This window comes from Natrix helvetica (genome assembly GCF_964273705.1).
Source record: "Natrix helvetica genome assembly, chromosome: 1".
Taxonomy (NCBI): Eukaryota; Metazoa; Chordata; class Lepidosauria; order Squamata; family Natricidae; genus Natrix; species Natrix helvetica.
Window position 1 is genome coordinate 210,588,859 of NC_138548.1, and position 24,729 is coordinate 210,613,587.

The 24,729-nt window shown below is 42.5% G+C and overlaps 1 protein-coding gene across 2 annotated transcripts in view; it reads left to right on the forward strand.

Annotated features, from left to right (window-relative positions):
- MARS1 (methionyl-tRNA synthetase 1) overlaps positions 1-24,729 on the forward strand; it is a 39,068-nt gene that overhangs the window by 11,158 nt on the left and 3,181 nt on the right. For both annotated transcript variants that reach the window (XM_081955329.1, XM_081955330.1), the window contains exons 10-19: positions 722-923; positions 2,651-2,725; positions 5,159-5,329; positions 6,923-7,018; positions 9,238-9,355; positions 9,525-9,738; positions 11,031-11,162; positions 11,665-11,769; positions 12,203-12,386; positions 19,961-20,032. In XM_081955329.1, coding sequence (XP_081811455.1) covers positions 722-923; positions 2,651-2,725; positions 5,159-5,329; positions 6,923-7,018; positions 9,238-9,355; positions 9,525-9,738; positions 11,031-11,162; positions 11,665-11,769; positions 12,203-12,386; positions 19,961-20,032 — 1,369 coding nt within the window. The remainder of the gene's footprint in view (positions 1-721; positions 924-2,650; positions 2,726-5,158; positions 5,330-6,922; positions 7,019-9,237; positions 9,356-9,524; positions 9,739-11,030; positions 11,163-11,664; positions 11,770-12,202; positions 12,387-19,960; positions 20,033-24,729) is intronic.

Consider the following 24,729-nt stretch of genomic DNA (forward strand, 5'->3'; position numbering starts at 1 on the left):
GAATACAAATAAACTTGATTAGTTCTGGGATTTCTTTGACTTGGATTTACTCCTCATCCTAAATCCTAGACAACCTTACAGCCAATTTTACTGCCCTTCAGTTAGTTTAAATTATCAGGCTGCTGGCTGCAATTATTGAGAGTTGCATTCCAGAACATTTGGAGGGCATTCAGTTACCCATTCAGTTGCTTGTATTATTGGATTAGATCATGTTGCCATTTTAACTTAGCGCCTTGTTTTGACCCTACTTATTAGAATTCTGCCAAACACTAAACACTTCTGTAAACACTAATAAACAACTTAATTAAAATGAATCACATCTCAGTACTAAATCCAGACATTATTGTACTTTACACTGAGAGGCACTCATCCATTCAGGGGAAACTAACAATAGAGCCATGGATTACACATTGCAGATCAACATACACTTCTGGATATACATCCTCATGGAATAAAACCTTGGTAAGATCAGAAAGAGTGAATTTGTTTTCAAGGCACGAGATGCTTTGCTTACCTGCCAGTCTGCCTGCCCACCATATACTAGTGCAAATGCAAATGAAATTGGCATGTCAACATTGTTTGGAAACTGAGATAAATTAAGGACACACAGTGCTTTGCTGTCACAGGCATTCATGTTTCTGAGCTACTCTTTACACTTTTCAAAATAGTTGAGTGAAGATCAGAAGCCGTTCTTTACCTCTCCCCTTCTTTCACCCTTCAGAATAGCACAAAGCATCTTCCAACAGTTGCTGGAGCGCAACTATCTCCTGAAAGAGACAGTGGACCAGTTGAAGTGTGAGAAATGTGCGAGATTCCTAGCAGACCGCTTTGTGGAAGGCATCTGCCCTTTCTGCAACTATGAAGAAGCCCGTGGAGATCAGTGCGACAAATGTGGCAAGCTCATAAATGCTACTGAACTTAAGGTATTATTTTGAAACATTTACAGGAGCCTGAACCTGATCTTCAGAGTAGACTCTTTTGCAATAAAGAGTTGATGAAATCCAAATCATCCGTTCTACTGAAACTCCATTAAACTAGATAAGATCTCCTCTCCCTTTCCTGAGAGGAGTATAACCATTATGCTAGTTCAGAGGTATCAAACTGGCGACCTAAAGGCTGGATGCGTCATGCACAGGCAACGCCCACCCCAGTTACGTAAAGGGAAAAAACGTTGGGATACGTGACGGCAACATGACACTGCGACTTTGACACCCGTGTGCTAGTTCATCTTCCCTTCTCAGCCTTGGAAAACAATCTCTCATGATTATGAACTAAACCATCTTGCGATGTTTGATTTTGGTTTACCCAGATGCTGGGATTTGTGACCCATGGTTTATTGACTGTAAGTTATTGAGCCTAGAGGGTTGTGATTTATCCAGTAAACCATGGTTTACCTTAATAGAATGTATGCCCCAGGGCTTGACCAGATGCTTTTCTTATGACAAATCAAAAATCAACCTTATTGTCCTCATTGTACAAGTGAAGTCTTGCCTTAATTTATGTAGTGAATCTGTATGATTAAATATCGGGTATATCCACATTCACAATTATTTACAGTAAATTTCTTTTGTGACTGGGGAATCCAGCATGCTGCAATCACAGTGAAAGACAGATAAAAGCAAATTAAGTATTTATCTTAAAGCTTAGGTCTTGCAATACAGTAAATAGGGTTGCTTTTATTCACAGTGAGATCCAAACTATCCCTAGGATCTGAGATATTGTGGAAATGTTATATTTTTGAATCTTTTACTTTGTTAGATTTCTTGCATTTTATTTTTGCTATTGTAGCTTTAAGAAGAATATCCTCATATTATCCCCTTTTTTTCACTTTTTCTGTTGTTTGCTGTGTTACTTATATTGATGTATCTCTTCATGGCCATCTATTGTTTTATAAAAGGAAAAGCATACTCCATATTTATCTTTCTTATTATTATTCTTCACTTGAATTTCCCTCTCTGATTTTCCACTATTATTTTAACACTTCCTGAATCACTGGATCCTTTTCTTCAGAGATACTTAACAGGTTATGTCTCTTAGCAGCAGCTCAGTTAAAGTTTACCAAACAGGCAGTATCTGATTTTTTTACTATGTACTGTATACTTGTCAAAACTGGTTTAAAGGCCTATAGCTTGACAGGTATTATGAATATTTTGTTTAACATCGTCCCTATTTATTACTACAGTAATAGCTACATTTTACATCAGGATGTTCCCCCTTTGTTATTTTTAATAACCTCTTTTGTTTGCATTGGCCATTTAACTTCAAGTTTATCCTTGTACAAGAAATACATTTAAGATTGTCTTTAAAATGTTGCAATAAGGAGTATACAAGAAAACAAGGGAGACATACCTATGTTGGGCTGCTCCCAATTCTAGGATTTTAAAACAAAATGGTGTTCCCTTTTGCTCTGCCTGCATTGCTGCTAATTTCTTAACAATATCCATTCTATCCACAGGCTTTACTACAAAATAGTGCTTTGTTTGATGTGAGCAATCTCTGTGTAGCATAGTTTTGTTCTGGATAGTTGGCTTTTTGTTGAAAGGATCTAAAGACTTGTTTAGATATATACTGCTATGAAATGTGGTGATTCCATTTAGATAATTTGATGAATAAATCCTTTTGTGATGCGTTCTTCTTTCTCTTCTGACAGAAACCAGTGTGCAAAGTCTGCCAAGAAACCCCTGTGGTGAAATCTTCTCAGCACCTTTTCCTGGATCTACCCAAAGTGAGCCTCTTGTTCTTCTCCTGTCTTTAGAAGGCAGCGTTCTGTGAATCTTGAATGTGTGACAGTGATAAGCTGTCAATAAACTTAGATTGAATCCAGATCAGACCAAGGCGTTCTTCTTCAGGACAAGTAAATGAACTCTAGAATTGAGCAGATGGGTATATTTCTACATTCAGCTTTGCATCTGGAGGCACAGCTTCTTTACCCAGTTTAAACTAATTTACTAGTTATGCCAGTGTTTGATATGATTATTGAAGTGGGCTTCATATGGAGCTATCTTTGAAGAAACTTCCTTGACCGAAATTGGCCCATTGTGAAGCAGAAATGAAGTTGATAGTACAGGAACCAGTTCAAATAATTTCCCCACTATTTGCCCATCAGTGAAGGTCTTCATCAGAAACTGCAACTTCTGGAAATTGATGTGAGTGCTCTACACATTTGCTGAACGTTGATAGTTTATATCAACTAACACAAACAATAAGTCACTTCATTAAAATTATTAGGAACAATCTAGGAGAACCTATACTCAAATTGTATGACATATCTGAAATGATTTTCAAGTTGCTTAATTACAAACAAAAGACACACAGTATGCACTGAATGATTTCAACCATCATAACTGGGGAGTCCTGGGCAAAACTGAATCTTAAAGCTTATAAAGCCCCAATTACTAAATGATAACTGAACAATACTGCTCTGAACAACATGTGTCATACAACTAATTCTGATAAAGGCATATCTAAAATAGAACCCCTCACCCTTCTTAAGCCAGGCCCAGGAAAATTAATTCTTCTCCTCATATGGGCAAACTATTTTGATCCATAGAAGGGCATCAGAACATTTCACTTCCTACCTGGTTTAAGGTAGTCCTCAGTTAACAATGGTAATTGGGATAGGAAACTATCGCTAAACAATAGTCATAAAGTGTAATATTACATAAGTGCACTGACTTAACAATGGCAGTTCTACAATTCCAGTTACAATCATTAATTAAATGTCACATGTTCAGTAAACACAATGTCATGTGATTGCCATTTGCAACTTCCTGCTGGCTTCCTATATTGATATTACAGGTCAGAAGCTGGCAGTGAAGGTTGAAAATGATAATTACATGACCCATGGGACACCACAACCATTGTGATTGTGACCCAGTTGTCAATTACCCAAATCAAGATACTTGTCAGAGGATTCTGCTAGAGCTGTAACTTTGAGGACCATTCATAGGACTCCTTGTTCAGCAGTATCATAACTTTAAACAAGTTGCTCAACCAACAGTCATTAACGAAGGACTACTTGGATTACTAATGTTAGGATAAAAAAACCCAAAATCCCAGGTGTATTCCAGAAGGGCAAGTTATAGAAAGAATGAATAAATAATAAAAAGAAAGGCATTGAATGAAACAAATTAGCTGGGTAAAATATCACTTTGCATGATATTTGGTAAAATCCAAATACACCTAGAAACCCAAGTTAAATGTATAAGTGGAGATAATGGAAAGAGACTAGAAAGGAGGTCCAAGCATGTATTTTTTCATAAGTAGAGGCCAAATTGAGATAAGCAGTTGTCCATAGTCATGTTCATCAGAAGGTAAACCATTATTGAAACCAAACATTTCCAACACACTCGACTCTTAAATGTGCTATCTTGCAAGGCTGTGGTTAGCATGAGGGATGTAGCCATTGTCACGTTGCTGGAATAGTAGGGCTGAACTCTTCAGCTGGATTCATTCAAACATTCGTTCATTCAATATACACATTTTGAAAAATATATACAATGTTACATATGGCATGATTCAATAAAAGGTGTGTTGGAAAAATTATTAGTGGCTTCTAAGTCAGTATTCCATATAAGAAACTGAAGAGAAATAGCTAAAATATTACTAATTGCTTATATGACCCTTTGGAAGATGGAGCAGTACTATATTTGGTTTTTGGTTTTTGTGTAATATAAATTTCTAGTTTGTTTTTCATTGGGGGACAAAATTGACGTCTCAAGCCTTAGAGAGGTTCTTAACTTTGAGAACTATGAAAAATCAACCCTATATTTGGGAGGTTTAAAGGGTAAAGGAATAGGAAAGGATAATTTTTTTCTGTCCTAACCTCTCTGCAAGAATACTTTCTGATACATTTTTGATATACCTTCTATTACTGTAGATACTCGAATACTGTATTTGCCACAACTGAGCATGCAATGTTTTTTTATGAATAAGGGTGCGTTTATCTTTAAATACTATTTTTTTATTTTGTTTTTACTTGTTACTTAGTGTATACTGAGTAGTGTATAAGCATTACAAGTACAAAAGAGCAAATGCATTGATTTAAGCAGAGATGTGATATTATTTGCCTAGCGCTTGTATCATCATGGCAAGTGCTGCATCCTGAAATATCACAGCCAGAAATCCTGTTTATTTTTTCTAACCTCTCAATAACTAGTTAGAAGAGAGTCTGGAGAAATGGTTGGCTGTGTCTCAGTCCAGTGGGGATTGGACCCCCAACTCAAGGTACATCACCCGCTCCTGGATCCGGGATGGCCTCAAACCACGTTGCATCACTCGTGACTTGAAGTGGGGCACACCAGTTCCACTTGATGGCTTCCGTGAGAAGGTGAGGAATGGGACAGAGGGAGGCATTTTTCCGTGATTGAACGTCACACTGTTAGACATAAAATGTGAATAGCTTGGAAATAAAGTTCACACAAGCAAACCGGTAGTTGCAGTATGTAAATTATAGTCTAGAGAACTGAAGGTCTGTACAGAACATCATTTTTTTAGAGCAACGATCTCTGTATGAGCAATAATACCATAATGTGAACTAATTGTACTTACCCAAAAGAAAGATAAAGGCACCCCCCGGTCATTAACTTTAAGTTGGAGGTGGGGTGGTGCATTGTCTTACTTTTCTTTCAAATTAGAGGAATATGTGCTATTGAAAGGGAGAACTAACTTCTGCCTCACTCAGAATGCAGAGTCTAGAACCGTAATGGCGAACCTATGGCACACATATGCCACAGGTGGCATGCAGAACCCTCTATGTGGGCACGCCAGCTTTCAGCCCAGCCTGGCTCCACTGTGCATGCGTGCATTCCACCCACTGGCCAGCTGGTCTTTGGTTTCTGCCATGTATGCGTGGGTCGGGCCTTTCCTGATCTCCACAGTCCCCACCCACCCACCAAGCAGGCCCTAGCTTTCTCCTGCATTTCTGCTGCCCATGCCCGTGGGAGAGAAACTGTAAAGATTGTTGAAGGCATGGGAGGCAGGAATGCAGGAGAAAGCTAGGATGCGCTGGGGAGAGAAACTGTAAAGATTGTGAGCCCCTCCCTCCCATTTTGGGCCTGAAAAGCTGCCTGCACCAACCTGGAAGCCAAAATGGGGGCCGGGGCACATGCGCAGGGAATGTGCATGCATGAGCAGGTGGGGCGCTTGCATTGCATTTTGTGGATTGGGGCATGCGCGTATGCATTTGTGCATGCGTATGCACGCTTTGAACCCTTGGCACCAAAAAGGTTAAACATCACTGGTCTAGAAAAACACTTGTGAAGTCCGTGGGTGAAGAGCAACCTCTGTCCCTAGATTCTATATATGTATATGGCCTTACGAACAACTGCAGAGGCTCTGCAACATTCGTTCTGCACTTTGCCAGCCAAAATGGAACTTCAGAGGGGCGGGCCCATCCCTCTCACGCTGTGTTTAGGCCTCTGCAGGCCTCACCCGGCACTTTGCTGGCCAAAACAGAGGTCCATTTAGGCCTGCACAGTCCTTGCCCAGCACTGCGCAGGCCTAAATGGAGTAAGTGATCCAGCATGGCAGGTTGGGTGGGTGGAAGCAATTGTGTGGAGCCTTGGGTATTTCAGTAGGTTGGGGAAGCCTTGGGTGGTCTTAATCAGGTGGCCTGTTCCATCACTGCCCCCCCCCCCCCATGGCCTTCCTTACCCTGAAATATTTCATGTGCACTTAACGAACCACGCATTCGATTAGCGAATGTGTCGGCGAAAGGAGGGAGTAATTCCGTTCAAGGTACGAGATTCACTCTCATGAATCCTTGGGTTACAAATGGAATGGGCAGGCTCCTACATTCATAACTCAAGGACTACCTGTAATTAATGGCCATCTGGTACAGTATGCAGCCCAAATCTCAACTGCTTATGTAGATAGTTCCTTTTCTATTCTCCATGTGTAACCTCTTCCCTACTTTTAATAGGTATTCTATGTTTGGTTTGATGCTCCAATTGGCTATCTGTCCATCACAGCTAATTACACTGACCAATGGGAGAAATGGTGGAAGAACCCAAAACAGGTGGGCTAATTCAGTCGTTTCCTTCTGAAAGCTGATTCCTTGCTTTGTAACATAATATATATTTATAGTATAATGCAATGAATGCATCTTTACAATATTTATAATACTTTATCTTTTTTATTTATAATATGAAAGAATACATCGTTATGAAATTTTCTGTATTCATTTATACAGGTGAAACTCAAAAAAATTAGAATATCATGCAAAAGTTCATTTATTTCAGTAATGCAACTTAAAAGGTGAAACTAATATATGAGATAGACTCATTACATGCAAAGCAAGATAGTTCAAGCCGTGATTTGTCATAATTGTGATGATTATGGCTTACAGTTCATGAAAACCCCAAATCCACAATCTCAGAAAATTAGAATATTGTGAAAAGGTGCAATATTCTAGGCTCAAAGTGTCCCACTCTAATCAGCTAATTAAGCCATAATACCTGCAAAGGGTTCCTGAGCCTTTAAATGGTCTTTCAGTCTGGTTCAGTAGGAATCACAATCATGGGAAAGACTGCTGACCTGACAGTTGTGCAGAAAACCAGCATTGACACCCTCCATGAGGAGGGAAAGCCTCAAAAGGTAATTGCAAAAGAAGTTGGATGTTCCCAAAGTGCCGTATCAAAGCACATTAATAGAAGGTTATGTGGAAGGTGAAAGTGTGGAAGAAAAAGGTGCACAAGCAGCAGGGATGACCGCAGCCTGGAGAGGATTGTCAGGAAAAGGCCATTCAAAAGTGTTGGGGACTTTCACAAAGAGTGGACTGAGGCTGGAGTCAGTGCATCAAGAGCCACCACACACAGAGGGATCCTGGACATGGGCTTCAAATGTCGTATTCCTCTTGTCAAGCCGCTCCTGAACAACAAACAACGTCAGAAGCGTCTTACCTGGGCTAAAGAAAAACAGACCTGGTCTGTTGCTCAGTGGTCCAAAGTCCTCTTTTCTGATGAGAGCAACTTTTGCATCTCATTTGGAAACCAAGGACCCAGAGTATGGAGGAGAAATGGAGAGGCACACACTGCAAGATGCTTGAAGTACAGTGTGAAGTTTCCACAGTCTGTGTTGATTTGGGGAGCCATGTCATCTGCTGGTGTTGGTCCACTGTGCTTCATTAAGTCCAGGGTCAACGCAGCCATCTACCAGGAGATTTTAGAGCACTTCATGCTTCCTTCCACTGACGAGCTTTATGGGGATGCTGACTTCATTTTCCAGCAGGACTTGGCATCTGCCCATACTGCCAAAAGCACCAAAATCTGGTTCAATGACCATGGGATTACTGTGCTTGATTGGCGAGCAAACTCGCCTGACCTGAACCCCATAGAGAATCTATCAGCATTGCCAAGAGAAAGATGAGAAACATGACACCAAACAATGCAGAAGAGCTGAAGGCCGCTATTGAAGCACCCTGGTCTTCCATAATACCTCAGCAGTGCCACAAGCTGATAGCTTCCATGCCACGCCGCATTGAGGCAGTAATTGCTGCAAAAGGGGCCCAAACCAAGTACTGAGTACCTATGCATGCTTATACTTTTCAGAGGTCCGATATTGTTCTATGTACAATCCTTGTTTTATTGATTGCATGTAATATTCTAATTTTCTGAGATTGTGGATTTGGGGTTTTCATGAGCTGTAAGCCATAATCATCACAATTATGACAAATCGGCTTGAACTATCTTGCTTTGCATGTAATGAGTCTATCCCATATATTAGTTTCACCTTTTAAGTTGCATTACTGAAATAAATGAACTTTTGCAAATCTTCCATCCTTCCAGTATATAAGTTCTTCTGAGTATTAAACACACTCACTACTTAAGAACCAAAATTCTTCTTAAGTTCCTCAATTCACCCTAGCAAATTAATCATGCTAATATGCTGTCATAATCATTAGTCATTTGAGTCTACAAAGGATGAAAGGGACTTGTCAGAAGGTCAAGGTAGAAGTGTGCCTTTCAGCAATAGCAATGGTGCTTAGACTTATATACTGCTTTACAGCCCTCTCTAAGCGTTTTATAGAGTCAGCCTATTGCCCCCAGCAATCTGGGTCCTCATTTTACCCACCTTGGAAGGATGGAAGGCTGAGTCAACCTTGAGCCTGGTGGGATTTAAACTGCCAACTTGCAGGCAGTCGGCAGGCAGCAGAAGTAGCCTGCAGTACTGCACTTTAACCACTACACCACCTTGGCTCTTAACGCCATGTTTTCACTTTTTCTTCTTTCCCTTCAGATTCAGCTTTATAACTTCATGGCCAAGGATAATGTTCCCTTCCACAGTGTTGTATTTCCTTGCTCATTGCTGGGCACTGGTGATAATTATACTCTGGTCAACCATCTAATTGCAACAGGTAATTTCTGGAGGAGAGAATTAACCACAAGCCTCATTTTTTCATTCCTGGCTTCTAGCCTTCTAGTCTTGTTGGGTTCCTTAGAACCAAAGGTTAACCAATCACATTCCCTTTCTTCAACAGAGAAACCCTGATGGAGTTCCTAACTTCACCTCTTTTGTTTCTGTAGAATATTTGAACTATGAGGATGGCAAATTCTCCAAAAGCCGTGGCGTGGGAGTTTTTGGCGATATGGCCAAGGACACCGGCATTCCTGCAGACATCTGGCGCTTTTATCTGCTCTACTTGCGGCCAGAGAGCCAAGACAGTGCCTTCTCTTGGAATGATCTCATGACCAAGAACAACTCAGAGCTGCTGAACACCCTTGGCAATTTTATCAATAGGTAAATCTGGGCAAGAGATGAATGGGTCCATAGTGTGAATTCAAAACATCAATGTGGTAGCTTTGCTTTGGGTACAGGGTGAGCTCAGGAGCAGCATTTTAAAAACCCACGAGATTCAGGCAAACTATTTACTAGCTAACTGTAAAGGCCGACCTAGAGTTAGGCTGAGGAGCGAAGCAGCAGAATAGGAAGAAGGTTGAAATTGAAAAGACTCCATGTGTGTGAATGAGGGTTATTTTTTCCCTCCTTTCACTGTGTCTTCAGGTCAGTAACTTTTGGGGGCTCCTTTCATATCTTGTGTGCAATGACCCATGTGGTTCTTTAATTCTGAGAAACATCAATATCTCACATAGATGGACAGAATTTTATGTCGGTCAATAAAATGAATAACACAAAACTATTCCCTAACAAGAAGACATATTAGCAATCATTTGGGGTAAAGCTGTATTGTGGGATAGTTTGGTGTTCTTGTATGAGATTGTTGAAATCTCACGGGATGTAGTGACATTATAAAATGTAGGGCATTCTTTAAAAATTTTGAGAGACAATTTTCAAAACAGCAATCGTCCCAAAGGTGCTTTTTCAAGAGGCAACTGGACTTTTTGGTTTTTATTTGAAGACGTTTCGCTTCAACTAAAGTCAGTCAGCACTGAAGAAACTTCTTGGATGAGAAGTGAAATGTCTTCAAAGGAAAACCAGAAAGTCCAGTTGCTTCTTTAAAAAACATGTTTGGGACAATCATAACTTGGATGACTGAGAAGCTCCATAGACATTCAGCAATCATTGTGTTGTTCAAAGGATTTACATTTAGACATCACTGTTTGTCTAAACTTAATGTGTTGAGGATGAAAAGGAGAAATCAAGACTCAAATGATCAATCCCAAAGAGGAAAAAGAAAACTTACTTTGGCTAGTGCAAGAATTTACTAGCTGGAGGCACTGGGGAAAAAAAGAAAATGGGGGGCGGGAGGGAGGAAGCATTTTGCTCTGGAGTTCCATACTACTTAAAACTCTGTTTATAGTAAATCCCTTTTCCAGGGTCTTCTAGGGTGAGAGGCCCATAGCTGTGACCTACATAATGTGGGTTAGGCAAAGTGTCAAGTAACCAATGGATTAAGTCATCTATGCGTAGACATCTTTCATTATTGGACTGTCCAGGAGTTGGCCAGATGAGTAGATTGTGATAGTTGGAAATAAAAGATAAGAATGAATCTAGCTTTCTGTAAACTTCTAATGTACCGAACTTTCATGTATCTTCTTAGTGCTTTTTCTTGTCTTTGTTTCCTTTTTCAGAGCAGGGACTTTTGTGTGCAAATTCTTCGGGGGTTGCGTCCCTACAATGGACTTAACCCAGGATGATAAGCGCTTGTTGGCTCACATCACTTTGGAGCTGCGGCAATACAACCAGTTGTTGGAGAAGGTCAAGTACGTCCTGGAAATCTAGCGTCTGCCAGTAATTTTAGGAGCTGTGTAATTTGTAGCTTAGACAAAACCTTTCCTGAAAGATATGCATGAATAACTCCGTGGTTATAGACTTGTTTCCATCCTCTCTGTTTGTGGGAGGTCATCTGAGCTATAGATTGTCCCAGATTGGCTTTGAATGTGTGAAGTAGCAATACCTGAATATCTAAATGTTTATGGATGCTGGTTTCATAATCTTGAAAACTTCAGACGAGATTATGATTAATTTACATATTATTTATTAGTTTGCCTACCCAGAAATGTTCAAAACAACATGTTCTAAGTGACTGCTTGAGAATTTGAAAGAAGCCCAACAAATTTTACTGGAAGGTTCCCTGCATGTTTGCATGGGACAGCTGCTCAGTTTTGCCAGCTATTTCTCAGCAACAGGGAATACACTGCCATTTTCTTCCTTACCTCTGCTACTTTAACAACTAATCTCTTGTTTTTTCTCTCTCTCTCATAGGATTCGTGATGCCTTACGCAGCATCTTGAATATTGCTCGCCATGGCAACCAGTACCTTCAGGTCAATGAGCCCTGGAAATGCATCAAAGGCCGTGATGCAGATAAGTGAGTGTCTGATCCTGGGAAAATGCTATTTTGTGATGGTCTGCTTCAAGCAGAACTAACTAAGGGACTTTGGGATATAGCTTATTTGAATTAGGTTAGTTGTATGGGAGAGAAAAATGCATTGGCTTTTCTCTGCCTTTATTGTTGTGAGCTGGGTTTTATTTTCAGATATTTATTTAAATATTGATTTTTTTTTGTATCCTATCTGATTATTTTTACAAATAACTCAAGGCAACGGACATATTCAACATTTTTTCCTTCTCCTAATTTCCACACAACAACAGAGAGAGTGACTGTCCCAAGATCGCCCAGCCAGGTTTCATGGCTAAGGACTACTAGACCAAACCTTCAGGGTTGTCTATTGGTTGTTGCGCCATTTTTTTGGCTTTGTTGGGTTTTTTTACTTCTTAGAGATTTTTTTTTTTCTTCCTAGAAAACGGGCAAGCACTGTGATAGGGGTGGCTATAAACATTGCAAGCTTGCTATCAGTTGTGTTGCAACCTTACATGCCCAATGTGAGCGCTACAATCCAGGACCAGCTGTGCATTGCATCCAGCTTTAATGTTGTGACCAATGACTTCGTCTGCACCTTGCCGGCTGGACATCAAATTGGCACGGTAAGTGCTGTGGGATGGAAGCCATGTAGTAGGTGATGGATGCCATGCTAAGTACCACTTTTCCCTAATACCTGAAAAAAAGGATACATAATGCCATCTTAGATGCAGTCAGGATTCATGTAAGAAATAATGATAGATGATAGATAGATAGATAGATAGATAGATAGATAGATAGATAGATGATAGATAGATAGATAGATAGATAGATAGATGATAGACAGACAGACAGACAGACAGACAGACACACACACAGACACACAGACACACAGACACAGACACATAGATATCATCATGTTGTGGCCCGCCAGCGGCTAGCGGAGATGGCAGTAGATTCAGACAATGAGGAGATTGGGGAAAAACATGGGCCAGTCCTGGAGTCTGGGGAAGACTCTGATGAGGGCTCTGTGTCAGAGGCAGAGAGGGGGCCAGAGCCGTATGCCAGTTATCAGCTGCCTTCAGAGTCAGACATCAATGAGGCAGACGAACAGCTGGAACCTGTTCCCAGTGTGCGCATGCACAGAGTTGCCACGAAGGGAACAGCTAAAGAATAGGGGTCGACTTGGGCGTAAGGCCACAGGTGGATGATAAATGGCCCCTCCCAGAGAAAATAAAAGGGGAGTGAAAGGGGAGTGGAGTTTGCAGGAGACAATTAGTTCACTTAATTGCTTCATGACTCTCTGAGACTCCTTGGCAAATTTTGCAGATATTGGCCTGGCAGCTCTCCAAGCCAGATAAGGTCTGTGACTGTAAATCCTCCCTTGAAGGACTTTGCTGGATGTGAATGAACAGAATTCCCAGTAAATTAATAAAAGGTTTTTTTTTGTTGGGACAAGGAGTTTGCTTCATGCTCTTGGGAAGCCTCGGTCAAAACACATTATACTTTTTCTATTACAAGCTTGAGCTTCTTTCCTTTTATTGTTCCTAAAAACTATTGATTTGGATCATGGTGGAAACAAATGAGGAAAATAACTTCTGTATATTTTCCTGTTATCGTCGAGACAGCAGCCAGACTGTGTATGCTCCATCCCTTAACCAATCGGACTGAGTCTACACTTATGATATCATCGGGCCCTTGTGACTCCTCCCCAGTTTCAGACTCAGTCCAACCTGGACTGGCTGTGAGAATTGATCCAACTTATTTAATTATATCTTTAATTGGTGAATTTTTCCCAAAAAAATTGTTGTTCCTTTAAATTGGTTCCTTAAATAATCCTTTATTCTACAAATTGGAGGGAAATTCGAAACTGATCTCTGGCTGCCTCTCCTCAGCCGTCTGATTGCCTGCGGCCACGAGTTCGCTCAGGAAGCCTGCCTTGCAATCAGATCGGCCAGCTCACAAACTATTTCCCCGTGGCGCTTCTTGATTCTGGGCACTCGGAGAGCCGCGCCACCAGCCGCTTCGCGCGTAACGGTTCCAGGCGAGTCCAGTGGCCATTCTGCAGATTGCCTGGCCACACTTAGTATCGGTGGCCATTTTGAGGCTCAGAAAAGCCTCAGACAAAAAAAGGTGGCCATTTTGGACATTTTTAAAAAGGCGCGAACTCTACAGCCGTTTGGAGTGCCCAGCAACGAGGGATCACCCCAGGTGGAGTGGATCAGGAGCACCTGGCCAGCAAACGGGTGAGACCGTTGCCTATCTTATTGGGGTGTTGATTTATGTTTGGGGAAATGGCTGATCCAGCTATGGATACGAATGCAGGATTAGAGGAGGCAGGGCCATCAGGGGCAAAGAGCAGCAGGAAGAGGCAAGCCAAAGAGGCCCCTTCCTCAGGAGTAAACGCCAAGGTCTCTAAAGCAACTACCAGGGCAGAAGAGTGCAGGCAGAAGGACCTTGAGAAAGAATTTCAGAAGGCCCCAAAACAACAACATATTCTAACTGCCCAGCCCTCCCTCCCTCCGAGGATCACCAAGTGGCGTCCCCAGCTCCATCTGTCTTGCCTCCCATGGGCCCTGACTCACCCACCCCCTGCCTATTCAGAAGGGGAATTGTCTTCTTCAGAGTCCTCGTCTTCGATGGAACCTGACAACAGAGGCAATTGCTTTGATGTCCCTCTCAATAGGGAGCGCACCTTTGAACAGGCTTCCCTCCCAGTTACACATGGCTCTGGGGCCCACCACACCATGTACACCTCTCCTGCTGATATGGCAACCATCATTGCTGAAACTATTAAACAGGTCATGGCTGCTGGCCCACAACAGCAACCCCAACCTGCTCCATCTAATGGCCATAAGCATAAATCTTCTGCTGCGGCTCAGCAACCTGATCCCTCTGCCTTTACTTCTCAGACCTCAATTGGCGGGGAGCAAGATAACCTGCAGGACTCAGACCTGTCTGATGACAAGGTGGTCACCCCAGATACCCCTGCCTTTACCGGATTATTCAAAACTGATCGTTTCAAGTCCCTTCTTCTTAAGGCCATTAAAGCTGCTAACTTACCATCTTCTGCTTCAGCTTCTACTTCACAGGATAAACCGGCAGAACCGGCTTCAACTGAGGGTCCCAGTTGAACCCACGATGGAAAAAGAGGTGATCCCTGTTCCCAAGATATTCCTGAACGTCATCCAGAAGCAGTGGGAGTCTCCAGGCACGGGCCCACAGCCAACCAACCTTGACAAACGTCTCCACAACATTGCACCAGACCTCACCAAGTTCTTCGAGACTCCCCCAGTGGACGCACTGATTGCAGCCCTGTCTTCACCTACTGTGGTCTCTGGAGCCCCTGAGGAGGCTCTCAAGCCTGAGGAGAAAAGGTCAAATCAAACCTTAGTCAAAAACTATCAGGCTGGGGCATAATAATAATAATAATAATAATAATAATAATAATAATAATAATAATAATAATAATAATAATAATAATAATAATAATAATAATAATAATAATAATTATTATTTGATTAGCCGAAACCCTCTCCCGAAGGACTCGGGGCGGCGTACAATCAAAACGAATAAAAATACACATAAGACAAACATATATACAAAAAGAACAGCCTGGGCTGTTAGGGCCTCTACGGCCACTTCCTTTTTTTCCAGGGCGGCCTTGGTTTGGATTGAACAGCTTCAGGAGCGCCTCGCTCCTACTGACACTAGATCACATAGGGATCTCAACAAGATCAGGGCAATGGTTGAATTTGCGGCTGATTCTTTCCTTAATGCTGCTAGATTCGCTTCTAAAGCCATGGCCTCTTTGGTCATGGCTCAAGCCATGACAGGCAGATGTCCGTACCAAGTGGCGCCTAGCAGCCTCCCCATTCAGTGGCACCCAATTATTTGGTAATCCCTTAGACCCGTACCTCACGGAATCTAAAGACAAGCGCAAGGTCCTTTCATCCATCCACAAGAAACAAGACAGTGGCCCGCTCCCTCCTATAGGAGGTCTCCCTTTCGACCGGCGGATGAGGGGCCTTTCTTCCCCCGTCCACAATGCCAATCCTACACTCCCAGGCAGGGATCTCACCAGTAGAGGTCCAGTAGAAACACACAGCGTTTCCCCTCCAAGAAATCTTACCGTGGAGGAGGCAACCACCATTTTTCACGTAGGAAATGACTATCTGGAGTCTCTTCCGATCGGAGAGTGCCTGGCGTTCTTTGCCCACTGCTGGGAGGAGACCACAACAGACAATTGGGTACTCAAAACTGTCAAATTTGGTCTCATTCTAGAATTCCTCTCCATTCCCCAGGAACACTTCGTGCCATGCCCGATCTCTCAGTGTCCTCGCAAGAGGGCACTGATGGAACAGGCCATTCAGCACCTGTTGGAGATCTGGGCCATCCAACCGGTTCCTCCCCATCAGGAAGGGCAGGGTTTTTATTCCTGCCTGTTTGTGGTACCGAAGAATTCCGGGGGATGGAGAGCAATTTTAGATCTAAAAACATTGAACCGCCACATTGCCTATCAGCGGTTCAAAATGCATTCTCTGCACACCATCCTCCAAGCAGTCAGGAAAGGCGACTTCCTCACGTCGGTAGACGACCAAAATTTACCTTCATATCCCATCTTCATAGACCACCGAAAATATCTCCGCTTCTCCTATGGGGGAGGCACTTCCAGTACCGAGCTCTTCCGTTCGGTCTATCCTCTGCCCCCAGGGTATTCACAAAGGTACTGGCAGCACTAGCCGCCCACATCAGGTCATCCCCAGTTCAGATTCTCTGTTACCTGGACGACATCCTCTTGTTGTCCAGGTCTCTGGTTCAGGCAGAAAGAGATCTCGCCCTCACCATTCACACCTTGTGGAATTACGGATTCGGAGTGAATCTCAAAAAGAGTCACCTCATTCCCAGCACTCGCCTTCTCCACCTCGGGGTCTTGATAGACACCATGGCGGAGAGGGTGTTCCTATCCAACGACCACATTCTTAGTCTGAGGGAACTTGTCAGGAAGGTGCTACAGCTACGCAAGGCATCCCTTCTTCTTCTCTCCCACGTCTTGGGCAAGATGGTATCCTATTTCGGGATTGTCCCGTGGGCCAGGTTTCACAGCAGGAGCCTTCAATGGTTCATGCTTCCACATCAAAAGGCCGACAGGAGCAGCTCTCCTCTCAGGGTCCCCCTTCCCAGACAGGTATTACACTCTCTCAAATGGTGGCAGTCCCTGGCGTTTTTGCAAGGGACCTTGTTCAGAGAGCCGTGCCGTCTCACACTTAACGACGGATGCAAGTCTGACAGGATGGGGGCACACATGCAGGACCTAGTGGCTCAGGGTCAGTGGTCCCTTGAAGAGAGCCAAAACAGCATAAATTGGCTAGAATTGCAGGCAGTTCGTCTCGCCCTCAGACACTTCCACCACACATTAGTCCTCACGGACAATCCCATGACCAAGCACACATAAACAGACAGGGTGGAACTCCTTCCTGTTGCCTGATGCAGGAATCCAACCTGTTGTGCCAGTGGGCGGAATCTCACCTGTCATCTCTCAGGGCAGAACACATCTCAGGGGTCTCCAACGTCCAAGCAGACTGGCTGAGCCGGACAACGATAGATCAGGCAGAATGGATCATCCATCTGAGCCTCTTCCATCGACTGACACGACGGTTTAGCCTCCCAGTCCTAGAGCTGTTCGCGATGGCAGACAACAACCAGGTACCCAGGTATTACTCGAGGTTCATGGACCCCATGGCAGAAAGAGTAGACGCTCTCATATGCCAGTGGCCCAGGGGTCTCCTGTACGCATTTCCTCCTCTTCCCCTCATTCAGAGGGTAATTCAAAAAATGCTGGAGCAGGAGACAGAACTGTTGCTGCTAGCGCCGAATTGGCCACGCCGGCCTTGGTGTGACCTCGTGACTCTGTCAATCTCCACCCCATGGCACATCCCATGGTCTCTCCTGTCTCTACACCAAGGGTCAGTTTGTCATCCCGACCCCCAGTGACTGCAGTTAACCGCATGGCAATTGAGCGGCAAGCCTTAACAGCCGATAACATCTCCCTCGACGTCATTGCTACCATTCAAGCATCACGCAAAAGCTCTACTAACCGCATTTATGATGCCACATGGCGAACTTTTGCTCTATGGGTTCCAACCAACTGTTGACCCACTTAGGGCATCCATTCCGCAGATATTGGACTTCCTGCAGAGGGGGTTAGATCAGGGACTTACCCCTAACATGCTACGCCGACAGGTGGTCGCTCTGGCCTCTGTTCTGGACGGCCTGGCATCTGAACATCTGCCTTCTCACCCCTTGATCCAGAGATTTCTCCGTGGAGCATCCAACCTGTGTCCCCTGCCATACATAGATATCCGACTTGGGACTTGCCTCGTGTCTTAGGGGCTTTGACTTCCGCGCCCTTTGAACCCATGAGATCCACTTCTTTGAAACTGTTGTCCTTTAAAACGCTGTTTTTGGTGGCTGTAACCTCAGCCAGATGTATTTCTGGTTTGGCTGCTCTTTCAGTCAGGCATGACTTGTGTGTGTTCCATCCAGACCAAGTTGTCTTAAGACTGGACCTGACATTCATACCAAAGGTCACTAGCTGTTTCCACCGAGGTCAGGAGTTGACCTTACCTGATTGCTGTCCATCTCCCCGTCACAAGAGGGAGCGCAAGTGGCACACTCTTGACGTATGTCGTGCCCTCAAGATGTACATCAACCGCACCACCTCGTTTTGCCACTCGGAAGCTCTCTTCATCTCCTTTCGCCAGGCCTCCTTGGGTACCAAGGCTTCATCGTCTAGTCTGGGGCACTGGATAAGAGCCTGTATTAAACTGTCTTATGAACTTCAATCCATACAGGTCCCTGCAAACATTACAGCTCACTCTACACGCAGCGTGGCTTTTGGGGGCAGGGTGCTACAACAAGTGCTTGTACCCTAACGGACCTTTTTTACAATTTCCCACCCTAGTGGATAGCCCAATCTTTGGTACGTCCCAGTCTGGCTGCTGTCTCTTCGATAACAGGAAAATGGGCGTTGGTTCTTACCTGATATGCTCATTTTCTGGTAGAGTAGAGACAGCAGCCAGCCCTGCCCTGGTATGGGTCACACGAGGGGATTCCTTGTGCGGAGGAAAGAGAGATACAGTGACTATGGACTTTCACTTTTTGCTCATAATTCTCACTTGAGTCTACAGTTTTTCCTTCATCTGAAACTGGGGAGGAGCCATAAGGGCCCGATGACATCATAAGTGTAGACTCAGTCCGATTGGTTAATGAACGGAGCATACCCAGTCTGGCTGCTGTCTCTACTCTATGAGAAAATGAGCGTATCAGGTAAGAACCAACGCCCATTCTAGGCAGCCAAGCCACAAAGAAAACTTTAAAACCATTTGTATAAGTTAATTTCATAGTCTCAAAGTTTCTTCCATTGCTCAATGTGGCTATCAGGGTTCTCCAGAGTGGTCAGTATTGAGCCTGAGGGTCAAGGGGATTATTAAAAGGGGTCGATGTTTTTATCACAATACTATTAGATAAAGCACTATTTATTAAATTGTTTTCATATTTATTTATTTGTATCCCGCATTTATTATTTCTACAAATAGCTCAAAGCAAGAACATACCCAACACACACCTTCCTCCCCAAGGTGACCCTCCCCCTAGGTAACCCAGCTGGCTTTCACACCTGATGGAATTTGAACTCATGGTCTCCTGCTATCTAGGCTGGTGCCTTAACCACTAGGCCTAGTTGGGGGTGATGAACATTCTGAAACCTTAAGAAGGGATTGATGAGCTGAGGAGTTTGGAGATCCCTGATTTAAATCCATCCCCCTCCCCAGGTCTCACTGGTATCCAGTAATTTTTAATCTGGGCAAATATGTGGTACTGTGAAATAGAATTTATATAAATTGTTTAATATTAATCTTAATAGTTTAATATTAAACACTAGCTTGTTACACAGACAGAACTGACTCTGTTGGGAACTTAAATTATGCCAAGCTATCCATCCACCCTTTTGTACCTTTATCAGATACTGTCCACAGAATTCCAAACATTTACATGCAACTATATGAATGAGGATACCGGATACAACGCCCCGATAATAAACCTATAGAATGCATATAGCCCTTTATGTCTGTAATTAGGCCACAAAGCAACTCCCCCCCCCCCCACCAGATTTTTCATGGTCTTCTATATTTCATTCCAGGTGACTCCTTTGTTCCAAAAGTTGGAGGCTGAACAAATTGAGAACTTGAGGAAGTGTTTCAGTGGAGGACAGGTAAGAAAGGGTGGAATGAACTGATTCGTCCAGACTTCTTTGGAAGCCTTTGACAGTGAGAGAGACATCTCTATACCTCTTCTGAGGGTCCTTAAAACAGTTGGGATGCTTCTCACAACTTTATGAGCCAGGAGATCAGTAGCCAGATGCCCCTGTTCTCTACAGGATGAGGGAGAAAACCTGACAAGCAGGATGCACTTAAAGCTGCTGTGGTCGAGAACCCCCTTCCCCACAAAGCAAAGCCTCTTTGTCAATCGCTAGGTTGGATGCCTGCCTCCTCTGCAATTCCTCCTAACTCATGCTTCATACTGTAGTTCCCCAAAAATAAGACAGGGTCTTATTTTCTTTTGGCCCCCGAAATAAGCACTTGGTCTTATTATTTTTGAGGTGCAGGAGGCGGCGTGTGTGGTCACCTCATGGCTGCTGCTGTGTTGCAATATTTTCGGGGAGGGCTTATTTTCAGGGAAACAAGGTACCGTATTTTTCGGAGTATAAGACACACCTTTTTCCCTCAAAAAAGAGGGTGAAAATCTAGATGTGTCTTATACACTGAATACAACATTTTTGGCCTCCCGAAACCCTGCCCCCTTTGCAAAAATGTCCGTGCATAGCCTTTAGGAGGCTTCCAGAGTGTTCCTGGGGGCTGGGGCGGGAAAAATGAGGGGAAAACAGGTCATTTTTTGGTCATTTTTGGCCTCCCAGCCCTCAGAAGCACTCTATAAGCCTCCTAAAAGCTATGCATTCTCTTTTTTTGACAAAAACACTTTTTGCTTGTTTTGGGGAGGGCACCCCCCAGGAGCACTCTACAACCCTCCTAAAGGCTATTCATGCACTTTTTTGGAGAAAAAACTGTCCTATTTGTGCGAAAAATGGGCCGTTTTTAAATTATATATATATGTGTGTGTGTGTGTGTGTGTGTGTTTGTGTTACAACCCCTGGTATGCCCAAATATATCCCAGGTTCAAATCCCAGTTGATGAGAGCTAAACAGCTTGAAATGGATCCATACTAGTCTCCCTTTATTTATTTATCAGCACAAATACAACATATATATATATATATATATATATATGTATGTATGTATGTATGTATGTATGTATGTATATATATATATATATACATACATACATACATACATACATACATATATATATATATATATATATATATATATATATATATATATATATATATGCTGGTTTTGTTGTATTCGGGTCTTTTCCCGTGTAAGGTTGAGATTGTCTTTGCAATGTTTCGGCAGGATCTCACCTGCCATCTTCAAGCTGTGGGCTTAAAATATGATCGGAGCTGCCGTCTTTCTGTAAGTCTTGGTGGGAGGGGATGGGGTGCTGGCTTTGTTTCAGTAAGTTGAATGATTGGTTGTGTGGTTGTATCATGATAGGTAGATTGGTGCTGATTGGTGCAGGCTGTGTGTGCATTGTTGTTTTGTATTGTAACGGCTTGGGTGGTGGGTGGTGTTCGTTTGTTGGCTAGGGCTGGTTTCCAGATGTTTGTTAGGCGGGAGGTATCATCACGTTTGTTCATGTTGTGGGGGTGTTTCTCTATTTCGATGGCTTCCATGATTATTCTCTTGTGGAGGTGTTCTGTTTTGGAGATTAACCTGGCTCCTTCAAAGTTAATTTCATGTCCTGTAGCTTTAAGGTGCTGGAAAAGGGAGGAAAGTTTTTTCTTTTTTTCTTACTGCGTTCTTGTGTTCTGTGATGCGTGCATTTATCCTTCTGTTTGTTTGTCCTATGTATATTGCTGGGCAGATTTTGCATGGTATTTTGTAGACTCCTTGGTTTTCTAGCTGGATTTTGTCTTTGGGGTTTCTTAAGATGTTTCTTAAGATGTTGGCTATTTTTTGGTCAGTGGTGAAGGCTGTCCTGATATTGTGCTTGTGGAGAATTTTGCTGATTTTATCTGTGGTGCCTTTGATGTAAGGGAGGAGGGCGATGCCATTGTCCTGTTCTGTGTCTTGGTTTTTTTGGGGAGTCTCCTTTTGGATTAGGTTGGTGATTGTTTTTCTTTGGAATCCTGACCAACCACTGCCTAACCAACACATACTTCATCCATAATGGACAAAGATACAAACAGATAGAAGGAACACCCATGGGATCACCCCTCTCACCTGTCATTGCAAACTTATACATGGAACATTTTGAAACCAACGCCTTAGACAAATCTGAACACAAACCCAAACTCTGGCTTAGATATGTTGATGACACTTTCGTGATTTGGCCACACGGAAAAGAAAAACTGGACGACTTCCTCACACATCTCAACAGCCTACACCCCAAAATACAATTCACCATGGAAATAGAAGCAAACAACCAACTTCCCTTTCTGGATGTCCTAATCTACAAAAAACCTAATGGCTCCCTAGGACACACCATCTACCAGAAAAAAACACACACCAACCGCTACTTAAATACACAATCCCATCACCACCCTGCACAGATCAACTCTGTAGCCAAGACCCTCATCTCCAGAACCAAATGCCTAGCCGACAAAGACCACCTGAAAACTGAATTACACAAACTCACAAATGTATTAATCTCCAATGGATTCCAAAGAAAAACAATATATTATATATATAATATTATTATATTATAATATTATATTATATATATAATTTTTAGACAAACATAAACCAAACAAACATAAACACACACAAAATAAAAACCCTTCTCCAATTACTTACAGTGTGTCGATTGGTTACAAAACATTTGTGCATTCTCACAATAGTCTTCACTTGCAGTTTACATAAAGACTCATGTCATCAATCTAATATATATGTATGCAATTGTTATGGTTATTAAATGTTCATTTGACTATAGCTATTATTACATCCTTTTATGTAAAATATTCTAAATTTAAAATAAATTTATATTATGGCATTTCATTACATCATCCTGAAATGATCCAATAGTATTACATCTTTATATTCTATTCTATATATAATTGTTTATCTTTTATAACAAAGCTTTTCAACATCATCTCCATGGTCCTCACTTACAATTTGTATAAAATTTCACATTATCCATCTAGTGTATATATATTCATTATTTACCATTGTTAATCATTTATTTAGCTATAACTATTATTACTTTATTTTATACATAATACTCTAAATTTAACTAAGTGTAACTTAATTTTTTTTCTAACATTTCATTTCATCATCCTGTATCCTTCCAATGGTAGTGCAATCCTATACAGTATCTCTTTGCCATTTGTGGTATTTGTATAATAAGTCTTATGTGGACTTCTCTTGGCACCTTGTTGTTCATTGCATATCTTGTAAAGACTCGAAACCCTCCATCTGTTCCTTCCATCTGCTTGCCTTTAGTTATCACCGATGCTTCTGCCAAATTTCTCTCATTGTTTTTGCCAAAACGGGCCGTTTTTGAGAGGTCTGCAGAGTGCAAAAACTTTTTTTACAAATTTACCTCTTCAAAATCTTGGTGTGTCTTATACTCTGGTGCGTCTTATACTCTGAAAAATACGGTTGTTACTGGAAAAAAACAAAGATGAAATCACATCCTCTTTGTAAAATGCAGATATACACTCTTCGCCTTATCAGTGGCCTCGACGTCTCGTTTCAATTCACAGTTGCTGAGTTGTAGTATTGTCATTGCCAACCGGGGACTGGGAACAAAGAATTAAGAAGGATTGTTCAGTTCATAGACCACGGAAATGAGGAAATTGAGCAGCAGAGAGTGAGAGGTGTCCATTCACACAGAGGATCTTGCTATGTCCCAAATTCCAGCATCACTGACCAAGGGAAAAGCAGATCTATCCATTTATGGTGTGCCTTCCACAGTCTTATGATGGGGAACCAGACATACAGCAAAGCCTCATTTGAATGAACTGGTTGGGGGAAGAGAGGGCCAATCACATGTCACAGATGGCATCATTTACACAATTGTGTGATGACAACATTATAATGAAGCAGAATTGGAAACTTCCCATTGAGGCCTGGATAGTTAGGTTTCACTGTATTTCAAAGTTAATAATACGAGTATATCTTCTTAAAAGTTAAATGACCTCATTTTTTTTAAAAAGGCACAAAACACGCACATGTTTTAAAATATTTATAGGTGTTAGCTGTTGTTACTTTATTTCCCCCCAAATCTTTCATTCATGTTTAGTCTTATGAATTTTCATTAGTCTTTTCTTTGCTGCAGAGAAAATTACTCATTACCTGCAAAAACACTGTGGGGAGCTTCCTTTCTGGTATAAACTGATTGATCAGCTCCTGTGCTGGTGGCCATTTCTTTTATCCTTTCCTACTCTGAAAACATTTGGGGAAACGTACACTGAGATATTCTTTAAAAATGTATTTTATTTTCAGAATGGTAGAAAAGAAGTATTGCAATGTACTTTGCCAGCCAGTTCTCCTACTTTGACCCCTTATACTTTTCTGCATCTGTGGTTCAATTTTCCTGTTGACAGTATTTTACATGGATGCTGTTGACTAGGTTGGGATGGGCTCCTTGCCTATCCCGGCTTTCGCCCACATTCGCATGCGCAGTCGTTAAGTGCACATGAGCTACATCTCAGGGTGGGGAAGGCTGATGGAACAGACCACCTGCTTAAGACTACCCAAGTCCTCCCCCGACCCACTGAGAATACCTCATGCTCCCCACAATTGCTTCTCTCCCACCATCCTGCTGTGCCGGGTCACTTCCCTTGAGG